The 27,504-nt window shown below is 42.7% G+C and overlaps 1 protein-coding gene across 1 annotated transcript; it reads right to left on the bottom strand.

The window, feature by feature from the left end:
* Positions 1-1,110: 1,110 nt before the first annotated feature.
* Positions 1,111-27,378, bottom strand: LOC121286509 (ADP-ribosylation factor 5). Its single transcript, XM_041203655.1, has 6 exons — positions 26,894-27,378; positions 16,894-16,974; positions 14,149-14,258; positions 8,398-8,469; positions 7,192-7,317; positions 1,111-2,808 (listed from the first exon to the last, which is right to left on the bottom strand). The coding sequence occupies exons 1-6, from the start codon at positions 26,958-26,960 to the stop codon at positions 2,722-2,724; spliced, it is 543 nt and encodes a 180-aa protein (XP_041059589.1). The 5' UTR covers positions 26,961-27,378; the 3' UTR covers positions 1,111-2,721.
* Between the last annotated feature and the right edge of the window lie 126 nt (positions 27,379-27,504).

Here is a 27,504-nt window from a genome sequence, read left to right as displayed (position 1 = left end):
AGTATAAGTTGCCTACAAAATTATTGTTTAGTTAACCTTGCTTTTATTGTTTGTTTTATTCATTTGCGGGATGTGGGCGTTTCTGGCTGGGCCAGCATTAATTGGCCACCCCTAATTGCCCTTGAGGTGATTGTGGTAAACTACTGCAGTCCCTGTGGTGTAGGTACATCCACAGTGCTGTAAGTGAGGGAGCTCCAGGATTTTGACCCAGTGACAATGAAGGGACAGCGATATATTCCCAAGTGAGAATAGTGAGTTACTTGGAGGGGGACTTCCAGGTGGTGGCATTCCCATCTGTGCTGCCCTTGACTTTCTACAAGGTAATGGTTATGGGTTTGTAAGTTGCTGTCTAAGGTGGCTTGGTGAGCTCCTGCAGTGCATTTTGTAGATGGTACACACTGATGCCACCGTGTGTCAGTGATGGAGGGAGTGAATGTTTGTGGATGGGGTGCCAATCAAGTGGGCTGCTTTGTCCTAGATGGTGTCAAGCTTCTGAAGTGTTGTCGGAACTGCACTCATCCAGGCAAGTGGAGAGTATTCCATCGCACTCCTGACTTGTGCCTTGTAGATGGGTGGACAGGCTTTGGGGAATCAGGAGGCGAGTTACTCACTGCAGGACTCCTAGCCTCAGACTTGCTCTTGTAGCCACAGTATTTATATGGCTGGTCCAGTTCAGTTTCTGGTCAATTATAACCCGCAAGATGTTGACCTCTTTGTTACAGCAAAAGTCTTAAAATGTGAAATCATGTTGTGTCATCCTTTCAGCTATTCACTGGGAGTTTGAATTTTTTTTTTAAAGTTATCGTTCTCCACAGGGTCATAACAATTGCTACAGAGCAGGATTCATCACTTAAGGCTGCTCCATCACTTTAGTGCAAGGCACAATCATCAAAGGTTACTGCATTGCTCAAGGCTGCTGGATTACCATCATGGAGGCAGCTGTTTCTCACCCCCATCTCCACCCCAACGACAGACAGATCCAGCCCCACCACCCCACCCCACAACAGACACACACTCAGTTACCCCCACCCCACCAACAAACTCAATCTATTACTTGTACCTTTCCTGAATTAAGTCAAAAGCACAATTCATGCACAAAATATTAAGGAATGTTTCTGAAAAGGCCTTTATTAAGATTGAATCAATGTTTCAGAAAAGATACTATGCCTTTAGTTACGTTCAATATGGTTTGCTTCAGCTCACTGATTTACTGTTTGTAACAATGCCAGTTATCAGGATCACAGTCTCCACAGGGAACGCAATATACATTTGCAGGTGTGTTTACAGCATCTAAAGCACAGAAAGTGTTTACATAACCAAAAGAACATTACATTAACACACAAGGGGAATTTCAGAAGGGCTCCCCATCATTATAACATTAGCACAAGTACGATGCCATGGCAGGATGAGGTAAATGCTCCATGCATACAATTTAAGATTTGGCTGTATTTTTAAACCATATATATATTTGTCTCAAAGAGACAATTAACTGTTTTCTCTGTACAATTGTGGAAATTATGATTTACCCTTGAGCCATTAAAACAGCAAACCAGTGCCCTTTGTAACCTGATAGTTTATTCCTAAATTGAAAAGAAAAACAAAAGCACAGCCACAAAGTAAAATATACAAATTCTTGTAGTTTGAAGTGATGTAATTCCATTCAAAAAGCACTTCCTACCAAGGTCTGAATTTGCACAGAAGTGGCATCAGACCAGAGCTCACTGCAGTGGCCCTTTGTTGCACCGATGGGAGAATGCCAACAGTGGAATCCTGTCCTTCAGGGATATACCAGGGAGGAGACACATAAGCCCGTCACCAAAAGGAAGAGGGAAGATCAAGAAACCGCTTGAAAAGGCTGAAGGTATAAAGCTCCTTTGCGCAGGGTGAAGTTTAGCTAAATGGAAAGAAAGTTGGCTTGTTCAGTTAACAGGTGAAGGCTGCAGTTAGGTTAAAAGGGAATTACTCTGAAAACTATGATTTGATTGAGGAGTTTGTTCATCTTACAATTGGCACTCCTCACAAATGCAGATTATAAGCCCATTCTCCAAGCTACAGCTTAACCATTGAGTGAGCAAGGATCCAAGTGTCCACATATTCCCTAATCCTGAAACAATATAGCCATGGTCATCACTGCTCCTACATCCAACTTAGCATCTGCAGCATTAGAAAGCATCACAATTCACATCTGCAAAACTTCTTCCTTCGCTGGAATCCTCTTAAACAATGTGCATATTCTGTGGAACGCTGAAGAGGGAGTGTTTCACTGTGTGTTGAACAACCATTTAAAATACTCTATGGTCCAAAATCAGAAGGTTAAACAAACACAGCAAGATGCTGTGCAGATGTTGTTCATCCAGTTGTTAGGACATAAGTTTAGAACTGCAGTGAGAAACTATAGTTGGGAGCTGGGTGCAAAGTTCTCACTCAGTCACAAGCAAAGGTTCTAACTCATAGTTAAGAGACTACAGATGCTGTCACTCCTTGAACTAGTTTTGCAAGGGGGCATCCATCCATTACTGAATGAGGGGATCACTCCTATCCAAACTTTGATTTAAATTAAAAAAAACATGCACCTTAAAGAGTTGACAAGCATGAGATGGAAAGCAAATTAAGGGATAGAATAGAAGAGTTAGGAAAGGAAGCTATTGTTAAAGTCCTTGAGTTCAAGTCCTAGCAGTTGACACACTGATGTAGGCGGGATAGTGGATGAAGCTGGTTCTTCTATTGTTTGGACAGCTCGGCGGACAACCAATCCAGTCCTTCAAACAGACCTGAGCCCTGAGTGGCGCATGTGGCCTGTATGTGCCACTGTAAGGACAAGAAAGAAAGAAATTAACATCAATTCACAATAACTTTAGCTAAAGAAAGAGGTCTCAGTAGACACAAGAGAATTTTTCATTGCATTATATTGAAAAACACTGCAACAATTAAGCTAGAAACATTGTGCTGTAACACAGTGAAGAGATAGAACAAGTATTTTGGAGTTTACAAAGTTATCTTGTTTCTCATATTTCACCTGAAGTTCTGCTGAAGTCTGAACCTTTAATACAAGGACAAACCAAAAACTGCATTATCTGAAATGTGGCCAGTTGAGGAAGCAGTTAAAAAAAACTCTAGGTGATGGGATGAAATTGCCAAATAATGGAGAGAATGTATGGCCAGGGCATTTTATAATAAGCCTTTTAACTTGGTGCCAATTCTGTAAATTTTCAAAACATGCATAGCCACAAACGTCTTTCTGCCAAGCAAATTACACTTGAGGAAACTAACACCCTTGCTGTTCTTCAGTGCCATGGGACCTTTGGGTCTATCAGAGAGGATAGATGGCTCATCCAAAAGGAAGCACCCCCAACAGTGCTGTGTTACCTCAGTACAACAGCACCTTGTTTATATAGCACTTTTAACGTAGTAAAACATTGCAAGGCACTTCACAGGAGCATGACAAAGCAAAATTTGACAGAGCCAGATAATGTGATATTAGGGAAAAATGGTCAAAAGTTTAGTCAGAGGTAGATTTTAAGTAGCATCTTAGACAGAAACATGAGAGATCCCACACTACAATATCAACTTGCATTTATATAGCACCTCTAACATAATAAAACAGCCAACCGCACTTCAAAGGCATGACAGGGACAGAGCCCAAGGAGAGAATCATCAACTATATCAGCTAACGTGGGGACCAGACAGGGAAGGTTTAGTGGGAATAGGGTTCAAGGATATAAACAGGTGGGTCTTATTAACAAGAGAGGCCCGGAAGGGCATGAGTTTAGAGAGGAACTAGAGACTGATGCAATTCAAGGTTAGGACAGGGAGAAATTTAGAGCAAGTTTGGCCTGGTGATCTAGGGGCAAAGGCAGGAGCATAGGAACATGGAACTTAAGAGCAGGAGTAGGCCACTCAGCCCTTCGAGCCTGGTCCACCATTCAATAAGATCGCGACTGATCCGATTGTAACCCCACATTCCCACCTAGCCCTGATAAGCTTTCACTCCGTATCAAGAATTTACCTCTGCCTTAAAAATATTGAAAAGCTCTGCTTCCAGCGCCTTTTGAGGAAGGGTTCCAAAGATTCACAATCGTCAAAATTTCTCCTCACCTCGGTCTTAAATGGGCGACCCCTTATTTGCAAACAGTGATCCCTAGTTCTTGATTCTCCCACAAGAGGAAATATCCTTTCCACATCCACCCTGTCAAGATCCCTTAGGATCTTATATGTTTCAATCAAGTCACCTTTTACTCTTCTAAACACCAGTGGATACAAGACTAGCCTGTCCAACCTTTCCTCACAAGACAACCCACCCATTCCAGTTATTAGTCTAGTAATTTTCTCTGAACTGCTTCCAATGGATTTACATCCTTCCTTAAATAAGGAGACAAATACTGTACACAGTACTACAGATGTGGTTTCACCTGTATAACTGAAGCATAACCTCCCTACTTTTGTATTCAAGTCCCCTCATAGTAAATAATACCATTCTATTAGTTTTCCTAATTACTTACTGAAGTTGCATTAGGACACCCAGATCCCTCTGCATCTCAGAGCTTTGCAATCACTCACCATTTAGATAACATGCTTTTTTATTGTTCATGCCAAAGTGGACAATTTCTCATTTTTACATTATACACTTACTTAACCTATCCATATCCTTTTATAGCCTCCTTACGTCCTCTTCACAACTTACTTTCCTACTGTCGTCAGCAAATTTAGCAACCATACCTTCAGTTCCTTCATCCAAGTCATTATATAAGTTGTAAAAAGTTGAGGCCCCAGCACTGATCCCTGTGGCACACCTTACATCTTGCCAACCAGAAAATACTCATTTATGCCTACTGTTCCTGTTAGCTAGCCAATCTTTTATCCATGGCAATATGTTACTCCCTACACCATGGGCTTTAATTTTCTGCAATAACCTTTGATGTGGCACATTATCAAATGCCTTCTGGAAATCTATGTACAGCACAGCCACTGGTTCCCCTTTATCCACAGCACATGTTACTTCTTCAAAAGAACTCCAATAAATTGGTTAAACATGACTTTCTTTTCATAAAACCATGTCGACTCTGCCTGGTCTCAATTCCACTTTCCTGTCTGCCTCCCATAACGCTCAATCCCTTGTCTATCAAAAACATATCTAACTCAGCCTTGAATAAATTTAAAGACCCAGCCTCCACTACCTTCTGGAGAAGAGAATTCCATTCTAATGACTGAGAAAAAAATTCTCCTCATCTTAAAGAAGGCCTCTTATTCTTAGACTATGTCTCCAAGTTCTAGTTTCCCTCACAAGTGGAAACATCCTATTATCCACCCTATCAAGTCCCCTCAAGATCTTATGTTTTAATCAGATCACCTCTCATTCTTCTAAACTCCAGTGGGTATAGGCCTAACCTGTTCAATCTTTCTTCATAAGACAAGCCCCTCATCCCAGGAATGAGTCGAGTGAACCTTCTCTGAAATGCTTCTAAAGCAATTACATCTTTTTTTGAATAAGACGACCAAATGAGTACACAGTGCTCCAGATGTGGTCTCACCAAGACCTTGTACAGCTGCAGTAAAACTTCCCCACTCTTATATTCAATTCCCCTTGCAATAAATACAAACATTCCATCTGCCTTCCTAAACACTTACTGTACCTGCATACTAACTTTTATGTACCAGGACATCCAAATTCCTCTGTACCGTTAAGTACTGCAGTTTCTCTCCATTTAAACACTATACTGCTTTTCTACTCTTCTTGCCAAAATGGACAAGTTCAAATTTACCCATGTTATACTCCATCTGCCAAATTTTTGCCCACTCACTTAACCTGTCTATATCCCTTTGCAGGCTACCAACTTACTTTCCTACCTATGTCGGTCTCTTCAACAAATTTAGCTACCATACATTCCAAGTCATTGAGCAGCTGATCGGATGGTCTCAATCTTAATGACTAATCCATGAGCTCCTTACACTTATTGTTGGATGTCAGGGCAGTGGAGACAGGGGCGAGGATTAGACGGTATGTAGTTAACCATGTTGTGTTTTCTTTGTATTCTGGATATAATCAGCAGTTTTCACAGACGAGCAGGACCCAATAGTGCTTTATATGGTCCAGCCAGATCTGGCAGTGAATAGCTAAACCAGTTGTCCACTATATCTGTTCAAGTCTGTGTCCTATAGACTTAAGGGAGTGGAGATGAGGGCTGTCCCAGAAGAATGGCTAGCCTGGAAGAGAGTAATGGTTCAACTGGGGTCTGGAGTAAAGGTGAAGTAAAATACAGATGAGAAAATCAGTAGCTGCAGAAATGTCATGGTGGACAAAAGGCCAAAGGCTAGACAGTTGGGATTTTCAAAGTGCAATTGTAATGAATTGGGGAATAACTTTTCCAAAGGGCAGATACAAAAGGAAAGCTGGAATAGTGAAACGGGCTGTGGTGGAGAGCAATACAAGGAAGTGATCAAAGATGACCTTATCTGAGATTAGTGTGTGTGTGTGTGTGTGTGTGTGTGTGTGTGTGTGTGTGTGGTGGGGGGGGGCGTTTAGAAAAAGAGGGCAGGGAAGGTCATTAATATACACTGGGGCGTTTACATGGAAGAGGAGATAGAGGGCAGTGAACTTTGAGGTCAGAGAACAGGATGAATTGAGATAGAGGTTGAAATCACCCATGAAGAGAGGTCTCTTGGTGCAGAGACTGAGGAAGGAAAGCAGTGAAGGTATCTCTGCAAGAACTTTCATGATATTTGAGTGGACAACAGAGAACAAGGATTTCAAATGAGAACCAAAATGGTGAGATTTTCAAAACAGGAGAAAATGCAGGAGTAAGGAGGCAAGGTCAAAGTCTGAATTGGTGATAAGAACCATCCTGCCACTGCAATGGCCTTGGCGGGGCAAGTGTTGCTCCTCTGACAATGCACCACTCCTCAACCACTGCACAGGACTGTCAGCCTGGATTATCTGCACAAGTCTCTAGAGTGGGGCTTGAACCCAGAACCTTCCCACTCAGAGGCCAGTGTACTATCTCCGGGACAAGGCCAACAACTTAATGGGCAGAAACAAATACTGCTTTCCCCTGGTCTAGCCTGGTTTGTCGAAGTCAAGTACAGAGCTGCAGTTAAAACCTAGCACCTTCTTGCCATTGGTCATTGGAGACCTTAAAGAAGACACCAAACATCAACAATGGGGATGTATGTTTTAGAAAAATACAAGAGCCTTACAGTTCTGCTGTGCATGCGCTGTAATCCCAGTTTCTCCGAGAGCTCATTAACTGCCATGGCATTTGGCAAATCCTGCTTGTTTGCAAATATCAGCAACACTGCATCCCTCAGCTCATCCTCTTGCAGCTGGGAACAAAGAGCAAAGTACAAGTTGAATGAGCTCAGTAATCACATGAATCAAAGTTAAAGACACATTACTGCAGTCTTAGAAGCAAGAAAATTAAAGAGTTTAAGAAACCTTTACATGAATTAATTCTAAATCTCACATATAGACCTCTGTTTTCCAAATGTTTTAGAACTTAACTGGTAGTTTCCCAGAGGCAGTAGAGTGTGTGATGGCAGCAACTGAACCCTCACTGCTGGGTAATAGGAGCTGCTTTCAGTAATCGAGCACAGTCAGTGCCACATCCCAGAGCTTTATTTGTTATTATTGTTCTAATGGACAGCCAACATTGATGAGCTATTCAACTGTGAACACATAGACACAAGTCTAATCTTATCTGTACCCAAAACACCAACACGTGAGAGTTAAATAAACATGCAGGAGCAGAAACTCTATTATAGAGAAGGGAAAATCAGGTAAAGTATATGGAGGCTGACTAGATCCACTGACTAATCTTGAAGGTAGGATTAAAGAATTCCATCTAGCCACTGATAAGGGTGCTGCTTGGCTGTGTGACTATGCACACGTGAAATTTAAAAAAAGGCATCAAATGTTCAGTTTATACCTGCCTGTATTTATGATCATTTCAGGGCCTCTTCTACAATCACTGATTTATAACATTAATACACCCAAGCTGTCATTCTCATTTGGAGGCTCATTCTGCACCCACCCCCCCCGCATCCATTGTCAACATCTTTGGAATTCCTCAGCAAATGGCTCCCTTCTGCCAATAGCTTTGTGCAGTATTTTATAAATGGCCACTGAGAAATCCATACCAGGTGGTGTAAAAGGCATTTCTTCTGAAATGAAAGTGATTCTATACAAATGGTTAACATGAAGCAAAATGGTCATATGTTTATTTCCAAAAATTCTTGGTGAACGAAAGGCAAAATATATAGATCCACTGGTTCCACATCAGAGACCCCCAGTTTAGATATAACACAAATTGGATTTGGCAAAGAACTGAAACAAAAGGAGGCCCCACCTCAGATACTAAGAAAACCTGGGTTTCGCCCCAACCACCCAACACTGCCATTTCTCACCATTTTCTGTAGTTCATCTACCGATTCCTGCACTCTCTCTCGGTCATTGCTGTCCACAACGAAGATCAGGCCCTAAAAGGATAAACAACCAATAGAGTTATAATGACTTATTCTTAGGGCAAAAAAGCACAACTTATTCCACCAGTGTACTCCATGAAGAATAACAATTGCATTAGAAAGTAGGAAACAATTGCTAAATATCTGTAGAACTCCATCTGAGCAATTCTTTTTCCTGACTGGGTAACTTCTCAAAACTTTCATATCAGGCATTACATCTGAGTCATAGCCCCTTGCAACTCAATATACTGTAAAAATAATTGTCAGGGACCCATCATTTACAGGAAAAACATAAAATGGCATGGAAACAAAGTTGGCCATGGCAACTTGCTCTGCAAATCTTTGGCTTCTTCCCTTTTCTCATCTATATGCTGCCCCTTGGCAAAATCATCTGAATAGTGTTAGTTTTCACAAGCAGCTCTACCTCTTTCACATCTTCCACTGTTGTTAAATTATCAGATTTCTTGTCTGACATCCAGGACTGGGTGAGAAGTTTCCTCAATTAATTAAGGTGACCAAAGCCACTGTCTTTGATACCTGTTACAAACTTAATTTCCTAGCTAAAACTCAGCAGGTCTGGCAGCATCGGCGGAGAAGAAAAGAGTTGACGTTTCGAGTCCTCATGACCCTTCGACAGAACTAGGTGAATCCCAGGGAGGGTTGAAATATAAGCTGGTTTAAGGTGGGGAGGCGGTTGGGTGGGGAGAGAGAAGTGGAGGGGAGTGGTGTGGTTGTAGGCGAAAGCAGTGATAGAAGCAGATCATCAAAAGATGTCACAGACGGCAGAACAAAAGAACACATAGGTGTCGAAGTTGGTGATATTATCTAAACGAATGTGCTAATTAAGAATGGATGGTAGGGCACTCAAGGTATAGCTCTAGTGGGGGTGGGGGGTGCATAAAAGATTTAAAAAATAATGGAAATAGGAGGGAAAAAGAAAAATCTATATAATTTATTGGAAAAAAACAAAAAGGAAGGGGGAAGACACAGAGGGGGTGGGGGGAGAGAGGTGGTGGTGGTGGTGGGGATGGAGGAGGGAGGTCAAGACTTAAAGTTGTTGAATTCAATATTCAGTCCGGAAGATGAGGTGTTGTTCCTCCGGTTTTCGTTGGGCGTTGAAGCCCAATGCAAACTGGAGGAACAACACCTCATCTTCCGACTAGGCACTTTACAGCCTTCCGGACTGAATATTGAATTCAACAACTTTAGGTCTTGACCTCCCTCCTCCATCCATCCATTCTCCCCCCCCCCCCCCCCCCCCCCCCGGTTTCTTCCCCCTTCCTTTTGTTTTTTTCCAATAAATTATATAGATTTTTCTTTTTCCCTCCTATTTCCATTATTTTTAAATATTTTTAAATCTTTTATGCTCCTCCCACCCCCACTAGAGCTATACCTTGAGTGCCCTACCATCCGTTCTTAATTAGCACATTCGTTTAGATAATATCACCAACTTTGACACCTATGTGTTCTTTTGTTCTGCCGCCTGTGACATCTTTTGATGATCTGCTTCTATCACTGCTGCTGCCAGACCTGCTGAGTTTTTCCAGGTAATTCTGTTTTTGTTTTGGATTTCCAGCATCCGCAGTTTTGTTTTTTAATTTCCTAGCTACTGACTCCATTCCCCTCCCTGGCAACTGTGTGACGCTAAAACAGACTGTTCACAACCTTCGTTTAATTTGACCAAGATGAGCTTCTGACCACATATCCACAGCAATGCTAGGACTGCTGGTTTCTATCTCCATAACATTGCCCAAGTCCACCCCTGCCTCAGCTCATCTGCTGCTGAAACCTTAATTTATGCCTTCATTACCTATATACTTGACCAATCCAACACACTCCTAGCCAGCATCCCAGTTTATCCTAGAGGTCATCCAAAACTCTGCAGCCCTAGTCCTTACTCAAACCAAGTCCCCATTCATCTATCATCCGTGCGCATTGACCTTCATGGGCTCCCAATAAAGCAGCACCTTGATTTTAAAATTTTCATTTCAGTTTTTAAATTCCTTCCCAGCCTCGGTCTTTCTCATCTCTAATCTTCTTTCAGCCCCACAACCCTCATACCTGTGCTCAAAATTTGGGCCTCTCGAGCATTCTGGATTTTAATTTTTCCACCATTGGTGGCCGTGCCTTCAGCTGCTTAAGCCACAAGTTCCAAAATTCCCTCCCTAAACCTGAATCACTCAACCGCTCTTTTTTCCTTTAAGGCACGCTTTAACACACGTCGCTGTCCACATTTTTGGCCATCTGCCCTAATATTGCATTTTTTTTGCTTTTTATCCTTTCATGAAATGTGTGTTGCTGGCTAAGCCAACATTTATGGCCCATCCCTAACTGCCCTTGAGAAGGTGGTGGTGAGCCGCCTTCTTGAACTGCTGCAGCCCATGTGGTGTAGGTACACCCACAGTGCGGCTAGGGAGGGAGTTCCAGGATTTTGACTGAGCAACAGAGATGAAACAGCACCATAGTATCAAGTCAGGATGGTGAGAGACATGGAGGAGAAATTGCAGGTGGTGCTCACATGTGTCTGCTGCCCTTGCCCTTCTAGGTGGGAGAGGTTGTAGGTTTTGAAAGGTGCTGTCAAGGAGACTTAGGGAACTGTTGCAGTGCATCTTAAAGATGGTATACACTTCTGCCACTGTGTACCAGTGATGGAGGGAGTAAATGTTTATGGTACTGGGTAGGGTACTAATCAAGTGAGCTGCTTTGTCCTGGATGGCATTGAGCTTCTTGTATTGTTGGAGCCGCATTCATCCAGGCAAGTGGAGAGTATTTCAACACGCTCCTGGCTTGTGCCTTGTAGATGGAGAACAAGCTTTGGGGAATCAAGAAGTGGGTTACTTGCCACAGAATCAGAGCCTCTGGCCTGCTCTTTTAGCCACAGGATTTATATGCTCGCTCAGTTAAGTTTCTGGTCAATGATAACCCCAGGATGTTATTGGTGGTGGGAGGAGGGTTCAGCAATGGTAATCCCATTGAATGTCAAGGGGAGATGGTTAAATTCTCTCTTGTTGGAGATGGTCACTCCTTGGCAAGTGACATCCATGCCACACATCAGCCTACACCTAAATGTGGCTTGGTGTCAAATTTCTCTCTATATTTTACCTGTGAAACATCCTGAGAAGTTTTATTACATTCCAAGTGTTATGTAAGTGCAAACTGTTGTGGCTAAGGAACCACTAATCCAAAGAACCATAGAACTGTACAGGACAGGAGGCCATTCTGCCCAGGGTCTGTGCCAGCTGTTTCAAGAAACAATCCAGTTATTTCCAGTACTCTAGCTCTTAACCCATACGCCTACAAATTTTTCTCCTTCAAATATTTATCCAATTCCCCATTGAAGGCTACTATTGTATCTGTGTCCAACACCCTACCAGGCAGTGTGTTCATTCCATCATTTAAGTCATTAATAAATGCAGTAAATAGTTGAGCCCCAACACAGATCCCTGTGGTACATTATTAGTTGTATTCTGCCCATTATTCTTTCACTGTTGCCTGCAGCTCAGCAATTTTCCTGACCAGATCAATAATTTGCCTTCAATTCATGAGCTTCTTCTTTAGTTAACAATCTTTTTTGAGGGTCTTTATCAAATGCCTTCTGGAGGTCCATATAAGTAAAATCCATAGACATTCCCTTGTCCATTACTTTAGTCAACTCTTCAAGAAGTTCAATTGGATGTACCAGGAATGATCAAGCATTTACATATCCATATTGGTTCAAGGCAATGAATCACCCTATCCTTAATGATAGACTTTAATTAGTTTCTCGTTTAAGAAACTGGGGTCTTTAATAAACTTGTATTTACTGCATAGTTTAGAACTTTTATGAGATTAGCTAAACGGCATTGATCGTCTCTTTGGGAAGGCAATTTCTAAATACTGACTTCTAAACAGTCCTTGGAAACAGCAAGGTCACTTGGTTCAGGCTGCCATGTTGACATACGATGGTAGGATGGCATCCTGTGCACCCCCTTATCTATGCAAGTGCTCAGAAAGGGCCAGGATATGTCCTCAGCATGATGTAAACTAAAAAGCTGACCTCGAGCAGGGTAACATACAGGGGAGGAGGTAACCAACCCGAGGTATCTTAGGTATCTGTCCTGTATCCATTGGTCAGGAGGGTTTGAATAGATGATTGACACTGGTAAGCTACCAGCCCCCACAAAGAGTATATTAACAAGCAGTCAGTGATAGGGGCCAGGGGATGGTAATGTGGCAATGCTCATCAGGCAGCCATCTTCCTCAGATGGAAGAGGAGGAGGAGGAAGACCAAGGGTAGACACTTCAAATAGGGAGCAGAATGCCACTATCACAAGCTACCGAGATCACCACATTCTGCCAACTGCCTGTTTGTCCCCTGGGATCAGCAAACCGCTCTCAACTGTCACGGGTCGTATAATTTTTCTCTCTAATTAAATAATGCAGCCGATCTATACTGTTGCTTCTTAATAAACTATCTTAAAATTATTTACGAATAGTTGACTGCCTATCTTAGGTATCTGTAGCCCCGAATCCAAAAATCTTACACCTGACAATGGATAATGGCTAACTCATATATAATTCCATGGTTTTCCTTCTCTCACCTTAAATAGTGGAGGGGCTTGCACAATTTTCCAAACTAAAGGAACAGTCCCTGAATTGAGAGCACTTTGGAAGATTATGGTTTGGGCACCTGCAAATGATCTTTTTAATGTATTCTTTTATGGGATAAGGGCACCATTGGCAAGGCCAGCATTTGTTGCCCTTGAACTGAGTGGCTTGCTCGGCCATTTCTCAGGGCAGTTAAGATTTCTGTGAATCTGGAATAGCATGTAGGCCAGACCAGGTAAAGATGGCAGATTTCCTTCCCTAAAGGATATTAGTGAACTAGATGAGTTTTTTTTTTAAATGACAATTGATGATAGTTTCACGGTCACCATTACTTTCAATTCCAGATTTTATTAATTTGAATTTAAATTCCACCAGCTGCCAAGGTGGGATTTGAACTCATGTCTCCAAAGCATTAGCTTGGGCCTCTGGATTACTAGCCCAGTGACATTACAAATATATCACCAACCCTCCTCCCCAACCACCCCACCAAGTAGGTTCTCACCTACCTCCTTGAAAATCATGGGGTCAAAGCATCTAATCCTGGGGATTTGCCAATCTTTAGTGTCATTATTTTCTTCATTACTTTTAATTTGTTTCTGTTAATTTTGGCAAATCCTTTAACTGGGCTTAATAATGGTTTCCTTGGGATGTCCTCAACTATAAATACTGATATAAATAATTATTCAGCAGATACACCATTTCCTTATTTTCACTTGCAATATCAGATCAGCTTAAAAGGCCCACATTTAATTGGTATTTGGGCTGATAATTAAGCAGGTTAGGCACTGGTTTTTGTGGATAGGACACCTGTGCAACCTTGCACATTGATGGGTAAATCCACTGGAACAGATCAACTCAGGAGAATTCTTATTTTACACTTGGCTCAATGTTTTATTTATATTATTACATAGCAAATATAAAAGAGGGTGTCTACAATCATTTCACCCAGTTAACCAACACCATCAATATATTACTATCCTTTTAATTTATATATTAGGCAAGCACATTCTGTGTGTTGCAATAGCAAATAATGGCTGTTGTGTTACTATTTATGAAACGATGGACAACATAACCAGGACATGCTCAGGAGTTCCAGCATTCACATACCTGTGTGTTTTGGAAATAGTGCCTCCACAAAGGACGGATTTTATCCTGACCTCCAACATCCCACACAGTGAAGCAGATATTCTTGTACTCCACAGTCTCCACATTGAAACCTGAAATGAGAACACCCCTTAATATTTAGTCACAAGGCCACAATCTGCTCCTGTTCTACACAACTTCAATTTATTTTTAATGTGAAAGATCATGCTTCCTGCATCTGTTTTCCATCAGACATGCTCCCTCATGTTGTACCTCTACTAATCTAAACCCTAACCCATCACCAGTGTTCTGCACATCTACTCTCCTGCCAAAAACCCAGGCTTGATACCCTGCTGAGTAAGCTCATAGTTAACTCTAGTGCCTTTCTGTATTCTCCATAGCCCATTAAGGCACCCGACATTGTCTCATTACAAAAAGCAACTCCACTATCCCAACCTTTTCTCTCACTGGTCTTCCTGCCCAGTGTATCCATTGGGGACTAACATCACCAACCACATATCCACCTAATACTATCTGCTTCAACTTTGCCAGTGGATCAATTGTCTCATTGCATTTCCCTCCAGAATGTCTGTTCATTTCCAAACAAGGCCTCAGCTATTCTCAACATTATGTATGATCGCATGGACATTTTGATTTTTGACTGAGATTTTGTTCATTGATGGCTATACTTTGCCTCACCAAGTCACACCTTGGTCTCTATTCCCCATACTCCTCTGGAATTTGTCTCTGTTTTACTTCCTCTAACCTCTTCATTGTCAATGATCCTCGCTATTCACTTGAGCTTCTGAGATATCCTCCTTCAGCCCCTGCTGAGTAACTATTCACTGCAATAATTTCAATCTCCATCTCAACTCACCTTTCTCTCCTCTGATTTCATTGCTCTCTCCTTAACCAAACATATACATACAGATGACCATCCCCTCAACATCATTTTTCAAGGTGCCTCTACTTCGATGGTCCTACTCAGATAATACCATTCTCAACTCTTTGTTTATACCCTAAATCCTCTCTTTCCATAGCCCGCTTTCCTGAATGAGTACATCTCCAACAACACTCAAGAAGCTCAACAATATCCAAGACAAAGCAGCCTACTTGATTGGTACCCCATCCACTACCTTAAACATTCATTCTCTCCACCACGAGTGCTCAGTTGCAGCAGCGTGTACCATCTACAAGACACATTGCAGCAATGCATCAAGGCTCCTTCAAAAGCACTTTCCAAACCCATGACCTCTACCACCTAGAAGGACAAGGGCAAAGGCACGTGGGAACACCACCACAGGCAAGTTCCTCTCCAAGCCACACACTATCTGACTTGGAACTATGTCTCTGTTCCTTCAATGTCACTGGATGAAAATCCTGGAACTCCCTTCCTAACAGTACTGTGGGTGCACTTACAACACATGGGCTGCAGTGATTCAAGTGGCTCACTGCCACCTTTTCAAGGGCAGACACTTCTTTATTCATTTGCCCCGGAAAGATTTTCCCAGACATTTACAAACAGAGCTATGAAAGCTCAACACTGCCTAGCCATTGGCCAATTGCTATGGTGCTCAGCTGTCTATTTGCTCGATTGCACTCTTACTTCCCTCTTTGATGCTCTTGTCCCCAGCAAAACCTCTATTCTTTTCCATCCTGGGAGTTTCCCCATAGCATAGCCCTTTCTTTACTTTCCATGGTGTGAAGACTGGATTATCTGGCACACAGCTGGTTTTCTCTTCTAGCACAACACTTGGCTGAACCTCAAACTCCATCAGGCCCTGCTCTCCTTTGCCAAAATACTTGCTACCCCAGGATCATCTGAAAGGGCAAACATAAACCCTACAGCTCCTATTCTCCACTACCAATCCCCTCCGTAAACCCCTTCCCTGCTCCAAAGTGCAATGAACTCATGGATGACTTTGGCAACAGAAATGAGACTCTAATCAGCTACTGACCCACCCCTCATCCACCAAATCCAACCCCCCTCTCAGACTTTTCCCAACTCACTCTGAACCCATGTGTCTCACTTGTTTCTTTCCTATCTCGCTTTGTATCAAATCCATCTATCTTCCTGGCTCCTGTACTATTTCTTTAGGTATTGGCCTCCTCGATTTCAAAGCTGCCAGCATCCCCTTTTCAAAAACCTCACCCTCAATCTCTGCCCTTGAAGCTAATGCCCCATCTCCCTTTTCTCTCCAAAGCCCTCCATTCTGTTGTCCACAAACCTCACCTTTCCCACAATGCCTCTGAATCTCTCCCATCAAGTCTCCATGCCTTTAGCTGAAGCCCTACCAGTCACAAGTAACATTCTCTGAGACCATGGCCCATTATCAATCCTGAAGCTTTTCTAAATGCTGTCCTAGCAATATCATCTACAGGTTTTCTCAATGATGGTCATACCTTAAGACACCTGGGAGCCGCACTATGGTATTTCCTCCCTAAACCCCTCCATTTCCCCCTCTCTCCTCTTTCAGATCCAACCCTAAACATTTGATCACCCTACCAATGTCTGCTCTTAGCTGTGTCCATTTTAGTTTCTGATGACACCTGAAGGACGTATTTCTAATGCGCTGTATGAATGCAAATTATATACATTGAACACTGACTGTTTCTTTACTCGAGGGATTACTCCTCTGGCACGTCTCATAGCAGTACAAGTCATGGAGGAGTTGGTCAGCTTACCTCCCAAGCACAATTAAATGAACAGGATAAAGATAATGAATGTTTCAATCTTACCCCGAAAATAAAAACTATTGAGAAACCTACCAATTGTTGGAATGGTGGTGACAACCTCACCCAGTTTCAGCTTGTACAGAATTGTAGTTTTACCAGCTGCATCAAGTCCCACTGAAGTACAGAAGAAAATAAGGTAGTTTAGACAGCTTACATTATGCTAAACCTTCCATAACATTATATCTTAAACTTTTCCATGGAGCATTCCCTATTTAAATATATCTTCACAAACTGCAAGGGAATTTTCAATATGCATTTGTAGCTAAGCATAAGATTTCTTGGTTGGGTTTTCATTAGAACAGTTATGGATGAATTTTATAGTGGTAATTAGTTTTAAACGGAGAGGATAGTGAATTGAAGCAGTTTCCAGTGATTGAGGAGTCTAGAACAAGTGGACATCAATTCATGTAAGAAATTTAAGCAGTTAAGAATAGGTTACATAGAATTTACAGCATTCCAGGGTTAACAGGTCATTCTGCCCAATAGGTCGTCAGCCGTTCCTCCTAACCTTCATCTAACCCTAACACATCCTTTCAACAGCAGTTATACCACAGAGCATTGAGAAAAACTGGAACTTGTAACAAAGGCAACGTAATAATCATACAGGACTTTAATCTTCATACAGACTAGATCAATCAAATTGGAAAAGGTAATCTGAAGATGAGTCTGTAGAATTCTTTTGCAAAATCTTCTTAGAACAATTCATTCTGGAACCAACTGGACAAAGCTATTTTAAATCTACTATTGTCTATGAGGCAGAGTTAATTAGTAACCTCACAGAAAAAAATCCTCTGCGAGACAGTGGTCATAATAAAACTGAAAATAATATTAAGTTTAAAAGTGATAGACTCGAGTCCAAAACAAGAATCTTAAACTTAACGTGGATTATATAGATGTGAGGGGAGAGCTGGCTATGGTCAATTGGGTAACAGACTACAAGATATGGTGGTAACTAAACATTGGATCATTTTTAAAAAATGTTTTCCAAAATTTTCAACAAAAATGTGTTCAGTCAAAAACACGAAAGCTGTGTGAGAAAGATCCATCTATGGCTTACTGGGAAATTAAGATTAAAATTAAATTAAAATTAGATTAAAATGAGAGACTTATAATGCTGCAAAGAATAGTCATAAGCCTTAAGATTGGGAGAGTTTAGAAACCAGCAAAGGGACACCAAAAAGTTGATAAAAAGGCAAAAATAAAGAAGAGAGTAACCTAGCCAGACATATAAAAGCTCTTACAATTGTTTTTTGTAACTATTTAAAAGGAGGCTAGCTAAAGTAAATGTTGGCCCCTTAGAGGCAAAGACAGGAGAAATATCATGGGGGTGAGGAATTGACAGGCATTGAACAAATCTGTGTCTGTCATCACAGTTGAAGATACAAATTACATACCAGAAATAGAATATCCAAAGAGCTAAGATTGAGGAATTTAAAAGTAATTAATATCAGAGAAAAAGCATTGGAGAAACACAAGGGAGTACCAGCCTCAAATCCCCAGGCCTGCTGGCCTACATACAAGGATTCTAAAAGAGGTAGTCATAGAGATAGTGGATGCACTGGGTATAATTTTCTAGAATTCCCCAGATTCTGGAACAGCCCCAGTGGATTGAAAGTTAGTAAATGTAACACCATTATTCAAGAAAGCAAGGAGCAAGCAGGAAACTACAGGCCTGTTATCCTGACATCAATTGTCAAGAAAATGCTGGAATCTATGAAGGAAGTCTTAACAATACACTTAGAAAATCACAGACAATCAGACAAAGTCACATGGTTTTAAGAACGAGAAATCATGTTTGACAAAGTTATTAGTTTTTTTGAGGATGTAGCTTGTAAATAATAGAGAGCTAGAAGACTTGGATTTCCAAAAAAGCTTTTATTAGGTGCCACACAAAAGGTTAGTACACAAGTTAAGAGTTCATGGAGTTGGGACAATTTATTAGCATGGATAGAGGGTTGGTTGACAGGCAGGCAGCAGAGGATGGGATAAACAGGCATTTAAGTTGGTAGGTTGTAACTAGTGGAGTGCTGCAAGAATCAGTGCTGGGGGCTATTTAAATGACTTAGACAAAAGGACCAAGGGTAATGTGCCCAAGTTTGCTGACCACACATGGCCAGGTGTGTTCTCACAGCTCACTTTCCCAAAGAGGCTGAAAAGTGAGAGACAGGTTAAGTGAGTGGGTAACAAAGTGGCACAAGGAGTATAATGTGGTTTAGTGTGAGGTTATTAACTTTGGTAGTAAAAGCGAATATTTTTAGAAAGGAATGGAACTTTTAAATGTTGATGTTCCAAGAGACTTGGGTGTACTTATGAAAGAAAAGTTAACATGCAGGTACAGCAAGCAATTAGGAAGGCAAGTGACATGCTGGTCTTTATTGCAAGGGGGACTGGAGTGCAAGAACAAGGAAGTCTTACTACAACTGCGGAGCTTTAGTGAGACCACACCTGAAGTAGTCTGCGCGGTTTTGGTCTTGACATTCAAGGAGGAATATACTTGCCAAGGACGCAGTACAGTAAAGATTCACTAGAGCACACAAACTTAATAGTGCGCTTGTAAATAAGGATAGAGGTTGCAAAAAATGAGACAGAGAACTAAAGGTATTCCATCTTAATGCAAACAGCATTCGCAATAAAGTAGATGAATTCACATCACAAAAAGTAAACAAATATGATCTAATTGCCATTATGGAGAAGTGGCTGCAGGGTGACGAAGGTTGGGAACTGAATATTCAAGTATATTTGACATTTAGGAAGGATAGGCAAAACAGAAAAGCAGGTAGGGTAGCGCTGTTAATGAAGGATGAGATCAGCATGTTAGTGAGAAAAGATCTTAGATTGGAAGATCAAGATGTAGAATCAGTTTGGGTGGAGCGAAGAAACAGCAAGGGGCACCAAACACTGGAACGAGTTGCTTATAGGCCACCAAACAGTAGTAATGTAGGGCATGTTATAAATCAAATCATTGGAGGTGCACGAATCAAGGGTTACGTGCAAAGTCCTCCTTAGGATATTGCGCATATGAGGATACGTATGAACATATGAATTAGGAGTAGGAGGATGAACGTCATAGGCTGGTTGGGCTAAAAGGCTTGTTACAATTTATCATTTTTAAAATGGAAGCCATCAGCATCAGTGGCTACTTCACCACAAAACTTTGTTTATTCTATTTACTGAAGGACATTGACAGACCCTAATTTCCAGCAATTTTGTTACTTTAGATTTTCTATTTTATTTTATTAGCATTGTTTTGTCTAGATGTAAGGTTCTGAGAAAAATGTTATCCATCTGGGTTTGACCTTTATATTCAACTTTGTTTGTAAATTTGCAAAAATAGTCCTACATCAATTAAAAATTGGTTTATTCCCTCAGATACACAGGGTACAAAATCCAACAGCTGCATGGTCACTTTCATTTTATTTTAGATTGGAAAAGTGAAATCAAGTTCTCAAATTGCTTTCCTTGGATCAGAATGCACATCTTGGGATTATTAGTTCAGGTTTCTTGCTTCCAAGATTTTTTTAATTCATTGATGGGATGTGGGTGTTGCTGGATTGGCCGGCATTTATTGTCCATCCTTAACTGCCCTTAAGGAGGAGGTAGTGAGCTGTCTTCCAAAACCACTGCAGTCCACACGGTATAGGTACACCCACAGTGCTGTTAGGGAGGGAGTTCCAGGATTTCGACCCAGTGACAGGTGAAGGAATGGCGATATATTTCCAAGGCAGGTTGGCGAGTAGCTTGGGTGGTGGTCCCAGGTGTCTGCTGCCGTTGTCCTTCCAGATGGCAGTGGTGGTGGGTTTGGAAGGTGGTGTCTAAGGAGGCTTGGTGAGTTCCCGGGGTGCATCTTGTAGATGGTACACACTGCTGCCACTGTGCGTTGGTGGTGGAGAGAGTGCCAATCAAGCAGGCTGCTTAGTCCTGGATGGTGTCAATCTTCTTGAATGCTGTTGGAGTTGCACTCACCCAGGCAAGTGGAGAGTATTCCATCATGTTCCTGACTTATGTCTTGATGGATAGGCTTTGGGGAGTCAGGAGGTGAGTCACTCGCCACAGGATTCCTAGCCTCTGACCTGCTCTTGTGGCTAGAGTATTTATACAGCTAGTCCAGTTTAGTTTCTGGTCAATGGTAGCCCCGATGGTGGGGAATTCAGCAATGGTAGAGCCATTTAATGTCATGGGGAGATGGTTAGATTCCCTCTTGTTGGAGATTGCCTGGCACTTGTGTGGCGTGAACGTTACTTGCCAATTCTCAGCCCAAGCCTGGATATTGTCTAGGTCTTGCTACATTTGGACAGGGGCTGCTTCAGTGTCTGAAGAGTCACGAATGGTGCTGAAAATTGTACAATCATCAGCAAACACTTCTGACCTTATGATGAAAGGAAGGTCATTGATAAAGCAGCAGAAGATGGTTCAGCCTAGGACACTACCCTGTGGAACTCCTGCAGTGATGTCCTGGAACTGAGATGATTGACCTCCAACAAAGCACAACCATCTTCCTTTGTGCTATGTATCTCTCCAACCAGTGGAGAGTTATCTCTAGTTTTGACGACTCTAGTTTTGTTAGGGTGCATTAGTGCTTCACTCAGTCAAATGCTGCCATGATTATGGAATTCAGCTCTTTGGTGCATTTTAAAAAATTCATTCGTGGGATGTGGATGTCGCTGGCCAGCATTTATTGCCCACATGAATCAACTCCAGGGGTGAGGTGAGAGTGATTGCCTAATGATTGAGAGATCAATGGGGAGAGTGATTTATTGCCCATCCCTAAATGCCCCCTGAACAAGGGCAATTAAGAGTCAACCATATTGCTGTGGGTCTGGAGTCACATGTAGACCAGACCAGGTAAGGAGGCAGATTTCCTTCCTTAAAGGGCGTTAGTGAACCAGATGGGTTTTTTTTGCAACAATCCACAATGGTTTCCAGATTTTTGTTGAATTCAAACTCCACCACCTGCTGTGGTGGGGATTCAAACCTGTCATGGCCTGGCCAGCATTTATTGCCTATTCCTAACTGCCCTTGTTCAGAGGGCATTTAAGAGCCCTCCAGGTTAAGATGGCAGATTTCCTTCCCTAAAGGACATTCGTGAACCAGGTGGGTTTTTACAACAATTGGCAATGGTTTCATGGTCATCATCTGACTTTTAATTCCAGATTTTTATTGAATTTGAATCTGCCATGGTGGGATTCAAACCCAGGTCCCCAGATCATTACCCTGGGTCTCTGGAATACTAGTCAGTGACAATACCACTATGCCACCACCTCCCTTAAATCTGATCTGTTGGTTGTGGAAGCACTTAGCTCTATCACTTGCTGCTTATGCTGTTTGGCATGCAAGTAGCCCTGTGTTGTAGCTTCACCAGATGGACATCTCATTTTTTGGTCTGTCCAGTGCTGCTCCTGGCATGCCCTCCTACACTCTTCATTGAACTAGGGATGATCCCCTGACTTGGTGGTAATGGTAGAGTGGGGGATATGCTTGGCCATGAGATTACAGATTGTGGTCGAGTACGATTCTGCTGTTGATGGCCCATAGTGCCTCATGGGTGCCCTGCCTTGAGTTGCTCGATCTGTTCGAAATCTATCCCATTTGCACAGTGGTAGTGCCACACAACACAGTGGAGGGTATCCTCAATGTGAAGACAGGACTTCATCTCCACCACAAGGACCGTGTGGTGGTCACTCGTACTGATACTGTGTCACGGACAGATGCATTTACGACAGGCAGGTTGGTAAGAATGAGGTAAAGTATGTTTTTCCCTCTTGCTAGTTCCCTCACCACCTGCCGCAGACCCAGTCTAGGAGCTATATCACTTAGAACTTGGCCAGCTCAGTCAGTAGTTGTGCTACTTAGCCATGTCTTAGTGATGGACATTGAAATCCCCTGCCCAGAGTACGTTGCCACCCTGCTTCCTCCAAGTGATGTTCAACTTGGAGGAGCACTGATTCTTCAGTTGATGGGGGTGCGGTAATCAATGGGAGGTTTCTTTGTTTGACCTGATACCATAAGACTTCATGGGATCCAGTGTCAATGTTGAGGACTTCCAGGGCAACTCCCTCCTGACTGTATGCCTCTGTGCTGCCACCTCTGCTGGGTCTGTCCTGCTGATGGGTGTCTGGGACATGATTTGTTAGGTATGTTTCTGTGAGTATGACTATGTCAGGCTCTGAGACAGTTCTCCCAATTTTGGCAACAACCCCCAGATGTTAGTAAGTAGGACTTTGGAAGGTCGACAGGTCTGAGTTTGCCATCGTCATTTCTGGTGCCTTGGTCGATGCCAGGTAGTCCACCCAGTTCCATTCCTATTAGGCTTTTTAGTAGATTGATACAACTGAGTGGCTTGCTAGGCCATTTCAAAGGTCAGTTAAGAGTCAACCACATTGCTGTAGGTCTGGAGTCACATGTAAACCGGAACAGGTAAGGACAGCAGATTTCCTTCGTGGGTTTTTACAACAATCGACTTTGGTTTCATCATTAGACTATTATTACCACTACCCTACTGTTTCCATAAGGAGTTAGTAACAGAAACTGTACACAATCATATTCTGTAGTCGCCTGCTGTCCAGATAAACCTAATGAGCTTGTGGCCTTTTCCCAGTGCTGAAAACTGCCTTTGGAAGATTCGAGAAAAGACACAAGAGCCAATTGCTACATCCTGAGGATCTGCTATTGTAGAAAGAGAGTTTGGCAGAAAGATGCTCTAAACACTAATGGGGGTGGCTAGTGCCAATGTGGCCCAGAGAAGACTCAGAACAATTAAAAGCAATGGTGAGAATTATGGACCGCGTTGTTAATTTTATCTAACATTCTTTCTTTCATTGAAGCTCATATCTCACTAAGTTCAAACCAGTCGTTTAAACCGAGCTCCACAACATGACAGCATTGTCACATTCAACGGTTGTGGGTAGGTCAGACTAAGTGTTTATGCAAACTCAGTTCTAGAAGGTTTGAGTGTTTGCCTCTGGCACCCTCTTCCTTAGTTTTCAAACAGAAAGTTTGCTTCATGGGGATTGCAAGCTTAGCCACCTCTCTTGGTCCCTACCACAGTCTGTATGGCAGTACAGTGAAGGTTCACTAAATTGGTCCCTGGTATCAGGGGGTTGTCCTATGATGAGATATTAAGTAAGTTGGGCTTATATTATCTGGTGTTTAGAAGAATGAGAGGTGATCTCACTGAAACCTACAAGATTCTGAAGGGGCTTGATAGGGTAGACGCTGAGAGATCGTTTCTGCTGGCCAGAGTGCCTAAAAAAGGGTACAGTTTTAAGGTAGGGGGCCAAATGTTTCGGACTGAGATGAGGAGAAATTACTTTACTCAAATTCTCTACCCAGAGAGTTCTGGATAGACAGATTTTTGGTGTCTCAAGGGAATTCAGGAATATGGGGGGGCAGATGGGAAAATTAAGTTGAAGCAAGCCCAACATCAGCCATGCTTATATTTCACCACTTTCTTATTTCTACTTAGTTCTGTTGAAGGGTCCTGAGGACTCGAAACGTCAATTTGTTCTTCTCCGCCGATGCTGCCAGACCTGCTGAGTTTTTCCAGGTATTTCTGTTTTTGTTTTGGATTTCCAGCATCCGCAGTTTTTTGTTTTTATTGAATGGCAGAGCAGGCTCAGTGGGCCATATGGTCTACTCCTGTTCCTATTTCTTGTGTTATTAGACTGCTTGTCTGACATCCAGTCTTGGATGATTGCAATTTCTTGTTATTTGCTAGCCCAAACCTGGTCAATATCCAGGCCCTGTTGTATGCTGGTACCACGGGCAAGCTAATCCATTAGCAGAGTCAAGTGAAGCCAAAGAATTTTGGCAGCAATGCAACATTCTTAGGCTACAGCAATAGGAAAAGTCACTAGAAAAAATAAAAGCGCTGACTGCAGCAACTGGTGGGCTTCCCATTTTAATGAGAGCTCCTTGATACATTTTGAGGGAAATTCTTCCTCAACATTAAGGGCAGTTCAGCTGATCTGTCCTCAAAAGCAACTCATGCATTTACGGCTGGTGCTGTCAAGTTTCTGGTCGACTGTGACTCAAAGGTGTTGACAGTGGGAGATTGAATAATAGCAATCCCATTGACTATCAAAGGGAGGCAATCAGACTCTCTTATTGGAGATGGTCACCGCCTGGCACTGGCACAACAGGAATGTCACATGCCACTTACCAGCCCAAGCTTGGATATTGTTCAGGAATTGGTGAATGGGGAATTATGAATGTAGGTGAACGCTGCAATCATCAGTGAATAGTTCCATTTCTAACCTTACGACCGAAGTAGACACTGCCCTGAGGAACTCCTGCTTCAATGTCTTGGTGCTGAGATGACTGGCACCCAATGACCACAGCCATCTTTCCTTTGTGCTGGGTCCAACTTCAGTTAATTGTTTAATTGTCCATCAACATTCACAACTGGGTGACAGCACTGCAGGGCTCTGACCTGATGCATTGTTGTGGGATTGCTTCACACTCTATAAAATGCTGCTAACTCTGTTTAGCATACATGTGACTTAGCTTCACCAGGTTGGCACCTCATTTTCCGGTAAACCTGATGCTGCACCTGACATGCTCTTCTACACTTACTGAACACGTTCAAAAAAGAAAAGGATAAACACTAGTTCAGCCCCAGCTGGAATATGTACCCCAAGTCTGGACACCACTCTTAGCAAAGACACGAAGGTTTGGCAAGGATGAACAGGTTTACTAGAATGGTTCCAGAGATGAGTAATTATAGTTACATAGAAGTTACTGAGTAAAAGTTGGGGTTGTTCTCCTTAGTCAAAAGGCTAAGGCAATATTTCATTGAGTATTAAAATCATGAAGGGTTCAGATAGTGCAAATAAGAAATTGTTTCCAGTGGCTGAAGGGTGGATAAGTAGAGATCACAGATTTAAGGTGACCGGCAAAATAACTAGAGGTGACGTATGGATAAACTTTTCTTACGCAATGAGTGGTTGGAATTTGGAATGCACTAGCTGATAGGGTGGTGGCTACAGACTCAACAGTAACTTTCATTAAAAATGCTTCAGAACATAGACAGAAGGGTGAAATGAGCATACACAAGGCAGATGAAATTTAACAGAGAAGTTTGAAGTTATTAACTTTGCAAGGAACAATTAATAGAAGCAATATAAGCAAAATGCTGCAATTTTAAAGGGTGCTCAGGAACAGACACACTGGAAATGCATATACGCAAATCTTTACTGGAATAGCTGGGGATGCTCGATTGTGAGAATGGGAGACTTACCAGAGGTATTAAAATATCAATGATTTTGATGGGTTGATAAAGGGAAACTGTTCCAATGGCTGAAGGGTTGGTAATGAGGAAACACATTAAGGTAATTAGCAAAAGAACCAGAGGCAAGATGAGGTGACTTTTTTCTTTTTACATAGAGGTGTGATGATATGGAATGCACAGGCTGAAAGGGCAGCGGAAGTTTTCAGCAGTAATATTCAAAAGAAATTGGATAAATCCTTGTAAGGAAAAAATTACAGGCACTGGGGAAAGAATAAGGGAGTGGAACTAGTTGAACAGCCCTTTCAATCAACCAGCACAAGCATAACAGACCAGATGGCCTCTTTCTGTGCCATATCACTATGATTCTAAAGGAGAGAGAAACAGCACAGGTAGATGAGCACCTGGAAGGAGAGGCCAAACTATCATTCAGCATGTAGATTCTCCACTGTCTTTTCTAAAAATGTACTTCTATCACTGAAAATAGACAATATTTTATAACCAATGATATTATAGAGCCAAAGTCCAACGCCAGGTTTACATCTACCAAAGGGACATTAATACCAAACATATATTGAAAGAGATAACAGTTTAACACACGACTAAACAAAATCATAAATGTCATTTTAAGTTTTACATTGATCCAGGATCACCCTCCCTCCTACAGACACACCAGGGCATTTTCAATCATCCATTTCCTTCATTCTTACCACAAACGCAGCAGGATTATAAAGTCCAGTCCCCATAACTGAGAGCTTTATCATGTTGCCCCAGACTCCTTCCTTTGGACCGCGGTTACACTGCACTTACCCATCAGGATCCGCATCTGCTTCTTCCCGAAGAGTTTGCTCAGTACCTGCGAGAAGGCTATTCCCATGGTTCCGGGATCGGAGCGGGGCCTGGCGGCTTAGGGCCTAGCGACTCGGGGTTCGGGGCCGGGCGGCTCGGGTGGGCCCGGGATCGAAGTCTGGCGGCTCGGGGTGAGTCCTGGGGCCGGGCGACTCGGGGTGAGACCTGGGGCCGGGCGACTAGGGGTGAGACCTGGGGCCGGGCGACTAGGGGTGAGACCTGGGGCCGGGCGACTCGGGTGAGACCTGGGGCCGGGCGACTCGGGGTGAGACCTGGGGCCGGGCGACTCGGGGTGAGACCTGGGGCGTGGCGGTTCGGGGCCGGGCGGCTCGGGGTGAGTCCTGGGGCTTGGCGGCTCGGGGGTGAGACCTGGGGCCGGGCGGCTCAGGATGAGTCCTAGCTTCGGGCGGGAGTGGCAACGGGAACTGGCCCAGCGATGACGTTTCCAATGACAGTTTCCGGCCAACGAGGAAGAAATGACGTCAAACGTGTGCTTGAAACATAAACCGCAAAGCCCACTTCCGGGCTTTTCGTCCAATTAGAGGCTTGCCTCACAAAGGCTGCTCGAGTGA

Source organism: Carcharodon carcharias, chromosome 13 (genome assembly GCF_017639515.1).
Source record: "Carcharodon carcharias isolate sCarCar2 chromosome 13, sCarCar2.pri, whole genome shotgun sequence".
In the NCBI taxonomy this organism is placed as follows: domain Eukaryota; kingdom Metazoa; phylum Chordata; class Chondrichthyes; order Lamniformes; family Lamnidae; genus Carcharodon; species Carcharodon carcharias.
The sequence above is the reverse complement of the archived record's forward strand: the minus strand, read 5'-3'. Positions and strand labels throughout refer to the sequence as shown.

Coding starts and splice junctions, on each gene's coding strand:
- LOC121286509 (XM_041203655.1), bottom strand. CDS start 26,960: ATGGGAATAGCCTTCTCGCAGGTACTGAGCAAACTCTTCGGGAAGAAG. Junction 7,318..8,397: donor TAGATGAACTACAGAAAATG/GTGAGAAATGGC, acceptor CTTTGTTCCCAG/CTGCAAGAGGATGAGCTGAG. Junction 2,809..7,191: donor AGCGCATGCACAGCAGAACT/GTAAGGCTCTTG, acceptor TTGTCCTTACAG/TGGCACATACAGGCCACATG.